Source organism: Stegostoma tigrinum, chromosome 22 (assembly GCF_030684315.1).
Source record: "Stegostoma tigrinum isolate sSteTig4 chromosome 22, sSteTig4.hap1, whole genome shotgun sequence".
NCBI classification, from domain to species: domain Eukaryota; kingdom Metazoa; phylum Chordata; class Chondrichthyes; order Orectolobiformes; family Stegostomatidae; genus Stegostoma; species Stegostoma tigrinum.
In genome coordinates, this window is record NC_081375.1 from 51,805,811 (window position 1) to 51,819,311 (window position 13,501).

General features: G+C 44.0%; 1 protein-coding gene across 1 annotated transcript in view; it reads left to right on the plus strand.

The window, feature by feature from the left end:
* The window catches only part of LOC125463724 (transient receptor potential cation channel subfamily V member 6-like), a 57,121-nt gene that overhangs the window by 13,492 nt on the left and 30,128 nt on the right, over positions 1–13,501 (plus strand). The window contains exons 5-9 of the mRNA XM_048555345.2: positions 1,432–1,530; positions 3,704–3,870; positions 7,379–7,528; positions 7,621–7,833; positions 9,935–10,021. Coding sequence (XP_048411302.1) covers positions 1,432–1,530; positions 3,704–3,870; positions 7,379–7,528; positions 7,621–7,833; positions 9,935–10,021 — 716 coding nt within the window. The remainder of the gene's footprint in view (positions 1–1,431; positions 1,531–3,703; positions 3,871–7,378; positions 7,529–7,620; positions 7,834–9,934; positions 10,022–13,501) is intronic.

Genomic DNA, 13,501 nt, shown 5'->3' on the forward strand with positions numbered 1-13,501 from the left:
CAGGTGGAATTGGAAGCTGTGGCAGTGTAATAGAGATAAGTTGCTGTTGGAGAAGTTTGGAAACAATTAATCATGATAGGAAATAAGTCTTTTAAATAGGCATTCAAAGGACATGGGGCTGGGTGCAGGAGTTTAATGTGGGCGAACAGGTTACATGAAGTGAGAGGCATGCCAGGTGGACCTGCAGTATCAATCCCTCAAAGTAAAGATCATTCAGCAGTTTGATTCATGAATTACTTCCACAAAGTTCTCAAATCAAGGACGTGGATTTAAAGTCGAGATAACAAGGTGAAGAGGTGGATAAACACGGTAGGCCAAGCAGCATCAGAGGAGCAGGAAGTCTGACGTTTCAGGTCTGGGCCCTTCTCCTGAGCTTTCCTGCTCCTCTGATGCTGCTTGGCCTGCTGTGTTCACCCAGCTCCACACCTTGTTATCTCAGATTCTCCAGCATCGGTGGCTCCTACTATCTCTGCGTGGGTTTGCATAAGAAGTAGATATTATGTGAGCAGGAAAAACCTGTGATTGGTTTGGATCTGAAACCCAATGCCTGGATGTATGATGGAAGCCTTCAGAGGGGCATTGAATGATTGTTTCTATTTGAGTAATGTTCAGATTTATGGGGAAAAAGCAGGAGAATGGCACTGAGTTGCAATGTTTATACGAAGAGCCAGTATAGACCCAAAGGGCTAAACTGCCTCCTTGTACATTGTACTAATTCTGTGGTGTCTCTGCAATACCCTGCTTGTATCTCAAAGGCAATATGCGGAGAGCCTGTCCTTTCTTTGAGGAGTACAGATTATAGCCAAGGATAACAGAAAGTTACCCTAACTCTCCCAAGCCTATTTTTTTCCTTTCACCCAGAGAGAGTGGAGATCCTGTGGAATTCCCAGGCGCATAAAGTACTTGAAGCCAAAGCATTGAATGTTTTTCAAAAAGGAGTTAGACATATAGAGTTCTTAGGGCTAAAGGGCTCAAAGTGTATGAGAGAAAGCAGGAACAGGGACCACGTTGGATGATCAGCCGCGATCTTATTGAATGGTGGAACAGATTCAAAGGGCCGAATGACCTTTTCCTGTTTTTGCTTTCTACGTTTCCTGACTTCTAGTTCGTTACAAATATATCTCAGCCTGTGAATGAAGAACTTCTCTCTTTTCAGCTATTATTACTAGATCAGCTATTCTGGATTAACTTTTTCCTTGTTGGTAACCAGAGAAATGACAAAGACCAGATGTACTTATGGTGTTTGAGATCATGTTAGGGTACTGGAAGGTTAGGAATGAATGGGCCAAATAATATTGTCTCATTCTCAATGACTGTTGGTACTGGTAAGTCTCAAGCTGAGTATTTTGGTCAGATACTTTCCTTGCTTCACATTGGATCAATTTGTTAGTCTCCGGTTCACTCTTTTGAGTTATTCTCCCTTTGTTTCAGGTGAGCATGTGTTGTCTTTTGCTGCGTGTGTTGGGAATAAAGAGATTGTTCAATTCCTGATTGAGAACGGTGCAGACATAAAGGCTCAGGATTACCTCGGTAAGAGTCGGAGCTCAATGAAGCACGATTAGCTTAGAAGTCAAAGTAGAGCATAACACTGTGCTGTCTAATCTCCCATCTGATTTACAAATATGAGGCATAGAAACATAGACAATGGAGTCGATAATTAAAACCTGACCCCTCCCAAACCTGTTCAACAATCCCATTAGATAATCACTGATCTCCACTGTACTCCAATTCCTGACGTATTTCATTACTCAGGTATAAACTGAGACTACATTGGTAATGCTCCTACCTCTGAGAGGGAAGATCATAGAGTCATAGAGTTGTACAGCATGGAACCAGATCCTTCGGTCCAGCTCGTCCATGCTGACCAGATATCCGAAATTAATCTTGTCCCATTTGCCAACATTTGGCCCATATCCCTCTAAACCCTTCCTATTCATGTACCCATCCAGATGCGTTTTAAATTCTGCCAATTCCTCATTCCATACATGCATCACCCTCTGTGTGAAAAAGTTGCCCCTCAGGTCCCTCTTAAATCTTTCCCCTCTCACCTTAAACCTATGCCCTCTAGTTTTGGACTCACCTACCCTAGGGAAAATACCTTGTCTATTCACCCCCTCCATGTCCCTCACGGCTTTATAAACCTCTATAAGGCCACCCCTCAGCCTCCAATGGTACGGGGGAGAAAATTCTGAATCTTTTCAGCCTTTCCCTATAGCCTGAATCCCCCAGGCCCAGAAACATCCTTGTAAATCTTTTCTGAACCCTTTCAAATTTGACAACACCTTTCCTGTAGCAGGGAGGCTAGAATTGAACGCGATATTCCAAAAGTGGCCTAACCAATGTCCTGTCCAACCACAACATGACCTCCCAACTCCTAAACTTAATGCATTGACCAGTAAGGCAAGTGTGCCAAATGGCTTTTTCACTATCCTATCTACCTGCAACTCCACCTTCAAGGAACTGTGAACCTGCACCCCAAGGTTTCTTAGTTTGACAGCACTCCCCAGGACCGTACCATTAAGTGTATAAGACCGGCTCTGATTTGCCTTTCCAAAACGGAACACCTCACATTTATCTGACTTAAACTCCATCTTCTAGTCCTATGCCCAATGGTTCACCTGATCAAGGTCCCATTGCACTCTGAGGTAATCTTTTTCACTGTTGGATACACCTCCAATTTTGGTGTCATCTACAAACGTACTAACCATACCTCCTATGTTCACATCCAAATAATTCATATAAGTGAAAAAAAGTAGCTGACCCAGCACCGATCCTATTGGCGCACCGCTGGTCACAGGCCTCCAGCCTGAAAACAATCCTCTACCACCACGCTCTGAATCCTATATTTGTGCCAATTCGGTATTCAAATGGCTAGATATTCCTGGATTCCATGTGATCCAACCTTGTTAACCAGTCTACTGTGCAGAACCTTGTCGAACACCTTGCTGATGCCTATATTGACAATGTCCACTGCTATGTTTTCATCAATTGTCTTTGCCACTTCTTCAGAAAAAATCAATCCAGTTGGTGAGATACGGTTTCCCACATACAAAGCTGTCTTTGCCTTTCCAAGTATATGTAAATCCTGTCCCTCAGAATCCCCTACAATAACTTGCCCACCAGTGACATCATGCTCACCCATCTATGGTTCCCTGGCTTTTCCTAAAATTTTTCCTAAATAATGGCACCACATTAGCCACCCTCCAGCCTTCCAGCACCTCACCTGTGGCTATTGATGATACAAATATCTCAGCAAGGGGCCCACAATCTCTTCCCTAGCTTCCCACAGAGTTCTGGGATACACCTGATCTGACCCTGGGAATAGGCTTGCATCCCATTCCAAACACTTGAGCCCAGTGATTAGGCTGAGACTCTCAGTGCTGTACTGAGAGTGCTACAGTTTTGGAGGTGCTGTCTTTTGGAAGAGGTGTAAACGTGGGACCCCATTGCTGTCTCTGGTGTTTCTGGTTGACACGTATTTCATAGATAAATATTACTGAAAACATCTGGCCGTTGCCACTGTGTTGCTTGTTGGAGCTTGCTATGCACAGTTTGGCTGGTATGTTGCTCGCACAACTGCAGTGACTACATTCCCAAGACGCTCCATTGGCTGGAAACCTCTTTGGGATGTTCTGAAATTGTGAAAGGTGCTACATAAATGCAAGCCTTTTTTGATTCCTTTCTTCTGATGGATGCATTTCAGGTAACACTGTTCTGCATCATCTGGCTCTGCATGCCCGGCATTACACAGCCCAGATGTATGATTTCATCCTGTCCCTCGATCCAGAGAATGGGAATCCAGTGGAGATGATCACCAACAACAATGGGCTGACTCCCTTCAAGCTGGCTGCCTTGGAAGGGAATGTCCAGGTGAGGGACTACTGAGCACTTTATCATCTAACATTGTTTTGGAAGGGGGAGGCATCATTAACTGGGACGGTCAGACTCATCAAGAGGAGCATGGTCTCTATAATGTTCCCTATACTGTCCAATATTGTCCAATAAGCTCCAATTCACTAATGCACAGTTATCTGAACACTGAACAGCACTCAGTTGTGCCTGCAGCTGCAGCAAACCCGAAATAACAAAGAGAAAATCCTGGAAACACATGTAAGTATAGAAATTAGGAGCAGGAGCAGCCCATATGGCCCTTCAAACCTGCTCTGCTGTTCAATATGATCATTCCACTCAGTGTGGCATCAAGGAGCCCGAGCTAAACTGGAATCAGTGGGTATCAGGGGTCAAATGCTCTGGTGGTTGGAGGCATACCCGAAAAATAGGAAGATGGTCATGGTTGCTAGAGGTCAATCACCTCAGCTCCAGGACATCTCTGCAGGAGTTCCTCCGGGTGGTGTCCCACGTCCAACTTCAGTTCAGGTCCTTCATCAATGACCTTCCCTCCATAATAAGATCAGAAGTGGGGATGTTTGCTGAACCATTCGTGACTCCTCAGAAGCAGTCCATGTTCAAATGCAACAAGATCTGACAATATCCAGACTTGGGCTGACAAGTAGCGAGTGACATTTGCGCCACACAAATGCCAGGCTATGACCTTCACCAATAAGAGACAATCTAACCATCGTCCCTTAACATTCAATGGTGTTACTATCACTGAATGCCCCGCTATCAACATCCTGGGGGTTACCATTGAACAGAAACTCAACTGGACTCGCCACATTAACACAGTGGCTACAAAGGCAGGCCAGAAGCTGGAAATAGTATGGCGAGTAACTCATCTCCTGACTCCTCATAGCCTGTCCACAATCTACAAGGCACAAGTCAGCAGTGTGATGGAATACTCCCCACTTGCCTGGATGGGTGCGGCTCCAACAACACTCAAGAAGACACCACCCAGGACAAAGCAGCCGCTTGATTGGCATCACATCTACAAACATTCCCTCCCTCCCCCACCGATGCTCAGTAGCAGCAGTATGTTCCATCTACAAGATGCACCGCAGAAATTCACCAAAGATCCTCAGACGCACCTTCCAAACCCACAACCACTTCCATCTAGAAGGACAAGGGCAGCAGATACATAGGAGCACCACCACCTCCAAGTTCCCCTCCAAGTCACTCAAAATCCTGACTTGCAAATATATCGCCGTTCCTTCACTGTCGCTGGGTTAAAATCCTGGAATTCCCTCCCTAAGAGCATTGTGGGTCAACCCGCAGCAGGAGGACTGCAGCAGTTCAAGAAGGCAGCTCACCACCACCTTCCCAAGGGCAACTAGTGATGGGCCAGAAATACTGGCCAGCTAGAGATGCCCATGTCCCACAAATGAATAGAAAAAAAAACCTCCTCACAATTCAACTTGGCCAGTTTCGTGTCAACAGTTGCGTTTGCTTCCCTCATCCAGTTACCCCACTGTTCGTCTCCTGTCTGTCAACCAATTCTTTACCCATACCACAATTGCCACATCCCACATGTGCTTTAGTTTAGCTCGCAATGTTTTTACTAGAGATTTTATCACAAGCGATCCAAATGTACCACATCCACTTGTTTGCCCTTATCTATTCTACTTGTTACACAGCGGCATGGAATCGTACAGCATGGAAACAGACCCTTTAGTACAACCAGTCCACATGTTCGAAAAATTCCAGTGGATTTGTTCAGCATGTTTTACCCTTCGTAAACCAATGTTGTCTTTGTCTAAGCCTGTTAAAGCTCTCCTCAAGTTCTGTTATTACATGTCTTATATTTGACTCTAGCATTTTCATCAGAGTAAATATTGCCTTTTTCTAGCTATCATCAGCTCTGAAGAAGAGCTACTGGACTTGAAACATTAGCCCTGCTTTCTCTCCACGCATGCTGTCAGACCTGCCGTGTTTTCTCAGCAATTCCTGATCTTGTTTCTGATCTCCAGCATCCGCAGTTCTTGGTTTTACTTTAAAGAAAAGGAAGAGCCGGAAAGGGAATGTGTGAAGCTGAGAAGGGTGAACATTGGAAACAAAGTTGATGAGATGTTCTAGTTGGTGTGAATAGAGGCTGCTTAGGAAAAACCAGTAAAACCAGAATGGTGCTCCAGTACGACCAGTACATTTATTTCTTGATATCACTGGGGTTATTGTTTACTGCATTTTCCCTCTTATCAGAAAGATATTGTATTATTAATTAATGATTGTAGCATGTTATATTATATTATTAAGCTAGAGAGGTTTGAGTAAAGATTTAGCAGGATGTAGCCGGGTGTGGAAGGCTTGAGTGATGAAGAAAGGCTGGGAATTTTTTCCCTGGGAGCATAGGAGGTTGAGGGTTGACCTTATAGAGGTTTATAAAATCAGCAGGGGTACAGATCAGGTGAATGGCAGGAATCTTTTCCCTCGGGGGGGTGATTTCAGATCAGGGAGCATATTTTTGAGGCAAGAGGAATAAGATTTAAAAAAGCCATGAGGGGCATTTTTTATTTACACAGAGAGTGGTTCACGTGTAGAATGAACTTCCTGAGGAAGTGGTGGATATGGGTACAGTTATAACATTTGAAAGACATTTATAATAAGTGCACGAATCAGAGATGTTTGAAGAGATATGGGCCAGGAGCGGGCAGATGGGACTAGTTTAGTTTGGGATTATGGTCGTCATGGACTGGTTGGACCGAAGGATCTGTTTCTGTGCTGTATGACTCTATGACTCTGGGTGGCCCGTTAAATCACTTTCTATTCTGGGTGCTAGGCTTTGCTTATCTGAGTCAGTAGGCTTCTTGTCATACCCTGCTCCTGAGACCTGAGCACAAATTCCAGCCTCCTACTGCAGTGCAGCACTGAGGGAATGCTGCCCTGTCAGAGATCTTGTCTTTCACATGGGACGATAAATCCCAAAATTATCTATCGTCTTAGGTGTATACATAACACATTGAATCTCATTTTCAAAGGAAACCTGAGAAATCCCTGATTAACCCATTAGCCAAGATCATGACAATAGATTATCTGGTAATCCATCATGTTGTTATATGTGGGGTCACACTGAAATAGCTGCTGTGTTTCCTACAATACAGCAATGACTACATTTCAACAAAGTTTATATGCCTACGAGGTACTCTGGAACAAAAAGTACATCCAGTGAACTAATAAAAAGCCCCGTGGAAGCTTTTATTTTTACTTTTCATGTGTAATCTACACTGTCATGGCTTGTAAGCTTCTCTCTTGATTTCCTAAACAGAATCACTGAATGAACCCTGTAATCTGTAAAATACTGGCCCATCTCCACATCACACTACTCATCCTTGATATTTCTGCCCCTCTACAGAAATGCTATGCATTGTCTGAGCAGCACATTGAATACAGGTCTCTGTGTGGTTCTTCCTGTCATCTATTTTCAAGCCTGACAGATAAAAAGAAAATGACAGCAGCTAACACATTGGATTTGTTTTGTATTTTGCAGCTGTTCCAACATTTAATGAGAAAGAGGAAACGCCAGATTGAATGGTTTTTCAAACCTATCTCTTCCACCTTCTACGACCTCTCTGGTATTGATTCTTGGGACGATGACCACTCTGTCCTTGACCTGGTTTTGTGCAGTAATGAAGTTGAGGTGAGCCGAGGAGTTCCAGACAGAAACATCCTCTGAAGGTGACTGAGTGAAGGTCAAACCCTGAATGTTTCCACATCGTTCTGTTTCTACAGGCCCTGAAAATCCTCAACCTCCCTCCGATCAAAGCCCTGATCCATTTCAAGTGGAACAGATATGGAAAGTATTATTTCCGAACCATTGCTGTCTTGTACTTCGTCTACATTATCATATTCACCTCCTGTTGCATCTTTCGACCTCTCATACCACGTCGTGACAATGTCACAGACCCTAGGGACACACAGATATTGGAAGAAGCGCCACTAAATGTTAGTACCGTAACCACGGACCAATGGTGAAGTGGTAACAGCTACTGTTTGGTGCATGGTAGGAGGCTGGAGAGGTGGTTGGGATATTTCTAGATTTGCAGACTCAAAGGATCACTCAAAGAATCAGAATTTAGGGTGTGTGTGATTTACATAGAATAAGCAGTTAAAGCCACCCACTGGTGGAGTAAAATCTGGAACTTACCCCTTAGCCAGTTTTGTTCATTTGTTTAAGAAGAGTAATAGGGATAATCTGGGAAATTGTAGGTTGGTGAGCCTTACATCAGTGGTAGGAAAATTATTATTGGAGAAGGTTCTTAGGGACACGATTTACTTCTTTTCGGAGAAGAATGGACTTATTAGGAATTGTGAGCATGGCTTTGTGCAGGGGAGGCCTTCCATCGCATACTTGATTGAGTTTCTTTGAGGAAATGATGAAGATGATTGATGAGGGTAGGGCATGGATATAATCTACATTGACTTTAGTAAAGCATTTGACAAGGTCCCTCAAGGTAGGCCAGTCTAGAAGATCAAATTGTACGGATCCACAATGAGCTTGCAAGTTGGATACAAGAATGGCTTGACCGTAGAAGACAGAGCATATTTGTGGAGGGGTATTTTTCTGACTGGAGGTCTGTTACCAGTGATGTTCCACGAGGATCAGTGCTGGGGCCCTCTTGTTTGCAATATATATAAATGATCTGGATGAAAAGGTTGGTGATCTGGTTAGTAAGTCTGCAGAGGGCAAGGAAATTAATGGAGTTGTGAATAGTGAGCAAGGATAGCAAAGGATATAGATCAGCTGGAAACTGGGTGGAAAAATGGCAGATAGGTTAGGATTAGGGTTAGTTTAATTCAGACAAGTGAGGTGATGTATTTGGGGAGGTCAAATACAAGAGTAAAGTGTATTGTAAATGGCTAGAACCTTAGGAACAATGATATATGGAGAGAGCTTGGGGTCCAAACCCATACTTCCCTGGAAGTGGCAATACAAGTGGATAAGGTGGTGAAGAAGGTTTACTGTATGCTTGCCTTCACCGATTGGGGCATTGAGTATAAAAGTTAGTGAAACATGTTGCAGTTGTAAAGAACTTTGGTCAGACCACCTTCGGAGCAACACTATCGGAGGTGTTGTGGAGGCTTTGGAGAGGGAGCAGAAGATGTTTGCCAGGATATTGCCTGGACTGGAGTGTCTTAGCTATAAGGAGAGGCAAATTTGGACAAACTTGGTTTGTTTTAGCCACAGGCTGATGAATGACCTGATGGGAGTGTAAAAAATTATGAGGGCCACAGATAGATTGGATAGTTGCAGTCTCTGTACCAGCATGGAAATATCAAATACTAGCAGACATAGGATTAAGATGAGGGGGGGATGTTTAAAGATGTGCAAGGGAAGATTTTTACACAAAGGCTAGTCGGTGCCTGGAATGCATTGCCGTGGGAGGTAGCGGAAGCATATATGATAGCAACGTTTAAGCAGCGTTAGACAGACTCATGAGCAGACAGGGACTAGAGGAATATGGACCATGTGCAGGCAGACGGGATTAGTTTAGAATAGGATCATGGTCAGTAGAGAGATGCTGAAGGGCCTGTTCCTCTGCTGTACTGTTCTATTTAAATGTATTAGTTCCCAATTGCCACTTTTCCTCTACTCTACTGTAATCTAACCTAACCTAGAAATCTAACTATAGGGGCAGTAGTCTACAGGCTGCGTGACCCTCTGTGATATAAATAAAATGTAAGCTGTGTTACAACCGATAGACGTAAAATCATGTATTTTGTTTATTTGTGATATTTTTAAGAAATTACTTGGATGTTTAGTGCAGAGTTTGTGGTTGGAGTGAAGCAACTTCCTAGGAGCATTGGTAAACATTTCTCAAACCTGGTTAAAATTTTGTTCGAAAAACTAAGAAGTGAGACTCTTCATAGTTTGGCGAGACGTGAAAACTTTAGCACTCACCTTTTTAATGATTTGTGCCTCTTAGTGAAATAGTAGAATAGAAGTTGCTTGCTCTACTAAAATCCTAACACTGACACTAACCTCATCCTTTGAACTATTGCCATGCCATTGGGTGTAACATTCACTCTCTGCTCCTTATTCTAGCTGTGCTACATATCAAATGAAGATTACATCCGCTTGGTGGGAGAGATCATTTCTGTTTTTGGAGCCATAGCCATCCTTCTGATAGAAGTAAGGAAGTTTGGTTTTGCTTTGCTGAGTGAGCCTGTGGAGTTTAATCTATCACTATGATTTTTTAAAAAATGAATATCCCAGAAAATGCCAGTGAAATTTTCATTTGCCCGATATGGAGCACCGAGGGCGGACAGCAGTGTAGTGATAATTGTGATGAGCTGAATAAATCAGAGGGCCAGGAAACAAGGGTTCAAATCCCAACACTGCAGCTGGTTGAATTTAAATTCAATAAAACCTGGAATTGAATACTTTTCTCAGGAGCCGTGACTGTGAAGGCCTCATTGATTCTCCATAAAAACCCATCTTTTGTGCGTCATCTTCCAAAAGATGTTTAATAATGTGCTCTACAATGGGCTGGATTTAATGAACGCAACTGGGATATATTCTATGGATGTGATAACTGATGGGAACCCCATGTTGCCTATTTTAGGGAAACTACATTGGAATAAGTGAGGAAGCCCAATGGAAATAAATGTCACAAAAACACTTGACGGGAACAAAGGCAGGCTTTCCCATGGGACCAGTGACCCTGGAGGTGAAAATCCCATCAGTGGCCAAAGGCAGGCTGTTGCCAGTACTGTATCCATTAGAAACCTCTGATCAAGGAGGGTCAACAGTAAGACAAGGAGTGGCAATAACCAACCCCTACCCACTTTCCCAATGCTGGGTTCCCTCACACAGTGTCTTTCAATAAAGAGCCACCCTTGGAGCCCAAAGGCCATGATGCCAGTTGGTTGGTGCTCCCTGCATGGTGGGACGCCTGCCCTCTACTTAGTAAACCCTGGTGGAGTTGGGATGAAGGCCACGAGGGGGTCATGATTTGGCTAGTCAAGGGCATCAATGGCCACACAGGATAAGGAAGACTGTCATGGGCCTTCTCAACACAGGCTTAATTAGCAAGTCCTGAGGAAGCATCACTGGACTTGAAACAATTTCTCCCCACAGATGCTGCCAGACCTGCTGAGCTGTTCCAGCAATTCCTACTTTAGTTCTTAATTCGCATGGGCCTGCCTCCCTCCTGCCCAAATCAATGCCCCCTGCCACCAAACCTATCGCGGGGGAGGGCACAAGATTCTTCCCCCAGTTGGTTCCAACTTCGCTGAGAATCCTATGGAATAAAATGGACAGCACATAATACCACGTTGGCAGAATGGCAGGAAGAGCAGGAGTAGGCCATAGTCCATAACTGTCTTATGTACTGGGACAACATAGAGTGGGACACTGATGGGGGGTGGGGGTGGTACTGTGCCTGCTGCTTGCCTTCATCCATGTTATTAACTTGGACATAAATGTACTGTGTACAGTTTTAAAATTTGCTGATGGTAGAAAACTTGGAAGTATTGTGAACTGCGGAGAGGATAGTGATAAACTTCAAGAGTGCTTGGAATAATGGAACGGATAGATGCATGCCAAATGAAACATAATGCGAACAGATACATTTTAGAAAAAAAGAACGAGGAGTGCTGATATTAAATTGAAGAGTCCAATTCTCAGAAGTATTACAGGAGCAGAGACCGAGAGTACATGTGAACAAATGGCTGAAGGTGACGCCACGATTTGATAAAGGCACGCTTTATAAATGGAGGCATAAAAACATTTTTTTTAATAAACTGATTTGATCTCAACTGCACAGTTCCATTCAGTTCTGCATTAGGAATGATGTGAAGATGCCAGAAAGATTTACTGCCATAGTTCCAGTGATGGGGGGCTTCAGCTACAAAGATAGACTGCAGAAGATGGGTTGTTATTCTTCAATTGTTTGAAATCATTACACACCTAGATCTTTCTCATTGGAAGTGCTAAGAACTGGAGGGATGCTTAAAGAGATTTAAATGAGGCGGTGAGGAAGAGATTTTTAAAGTAGTGAGTGTTTTGGATTTGGATTACAAGACTTGAGAATGGGGAGGAGGCAGATTTACTGGTGGCTTTCAGAAGGGAAAAGGCAAAGCATACTGTGGACTGATGGAGAAAGTGAAGTCGCATGGGGTCCTGGGTGTACTAACTAGATGGATAGAGAACTGGTTGGGCAACAGGAGACAGAGAGTTGTAGTGGAAGGGAGTTTCTCAAAACGGAGAACTGTGACCAATCGTGTTCCACAGGGATCCGTATTGGGACCACTGTTGTTTGTGATATACATAAATGATCTGGAGGAAGGCATAGATTGTCTGATTAGCAAGTTTGCATAGGAAAGATGTGGAGGCTTTGGAGAGGGTGCAGAGGAGGTTTACCAGGATGCTGCCTGGACTTGGAGGGCTTGTCTTACAAGGAGAGGTTGACTGAGCTCAGACTTTTCTCTCTGGAGAGAAGGAGGAAGAGAGGTGACCTGATCGAGGTGTACAAGGTAATGAGAGGCACGGATAGAGTCGATAGCCAGAGACTTTTCCCCAGGGCAGGATTGACTGCCCTGAAGGGTCATAGTTTTAAGGTTTTAGGAGGAAGGTATAGAGGGGACGTCAGAGGGAGGTTCTTCACCCAGAGAGTTGTGAGCGCATGGAATACTTTGCCAGTGGTAGTCATGGAAGCGGAGTCACTAGTGACATTTAAGCGACTGCTGGATATGCACATGGACAGCAGTGAATTGAGGGGAGTGTAGGTTAGGTTATTTTAGTTTTGGATTAGGATTATTCCACGGCACAACATCGTGGGCTGAAGGACCTGTACTGTGCTGTACTTTTCTATGTTCTTTGCTCTATGTTCTATGACGCTAAGATTGGTGGAGTAGCAGATAGTGAAGGGGACTGTTGGAGAATGCAACAAAATAAAGATAGATTGTAGAGTTGGGCGGAGAAATGGCAGATGGAGTTCAATCCAGGCAAATGCGAGGTGATGCATTTTGGAAGATCCAGTTCAAGAGCGAACTAGACAGTAAATGGAAAAGACCTGGGAAAAATTGATGCATAGAGAGATCTGGGTGTTCAGGTCCATTGTACCCTGAAGGTGACAACGCAGGTTGATAGATTGGTCAAGAAGGCATACGGCATGCTTTCATTCATCAGACGGGATATTGAGTATAAGAGTTGGCAGGGCGTGTTACAGTTGTATAGGACTTTGGTTCGACCACATTTGGAATACTGCATACAATTCTGGTCGCCACATTACCAAAAGGATGTGGATGCTTTGGAGAGGGTGCAGAGGAGATTCACCAGGATGCTGCCTGGTATGGAAGGTGCTAGCTATGAAGAGAGGTTGAGTAGATTAGGATTATTTACATTAGAAAGATGGAGGTTGAGGGGGTACCTGATTGAGCTCTACAAAATCGTGAGAGGTATAGACAGGGTGGGTAGCAAGAAGCTTTTTCTCAGAGTGGGACACTCAGTTACCAGGTCATGATTTCAAGGCGAGAGGGGAAAAGTTGAAGGGAGATATGCGTGGAAAGTTCTTTATGCAGAGGGTGATGGGTGCCTGGAACGCATTGCCAGTGGAGGTGGTAGAGACGGGCACAATAGCATCATTTAAGATATATCTGGTCAGATACA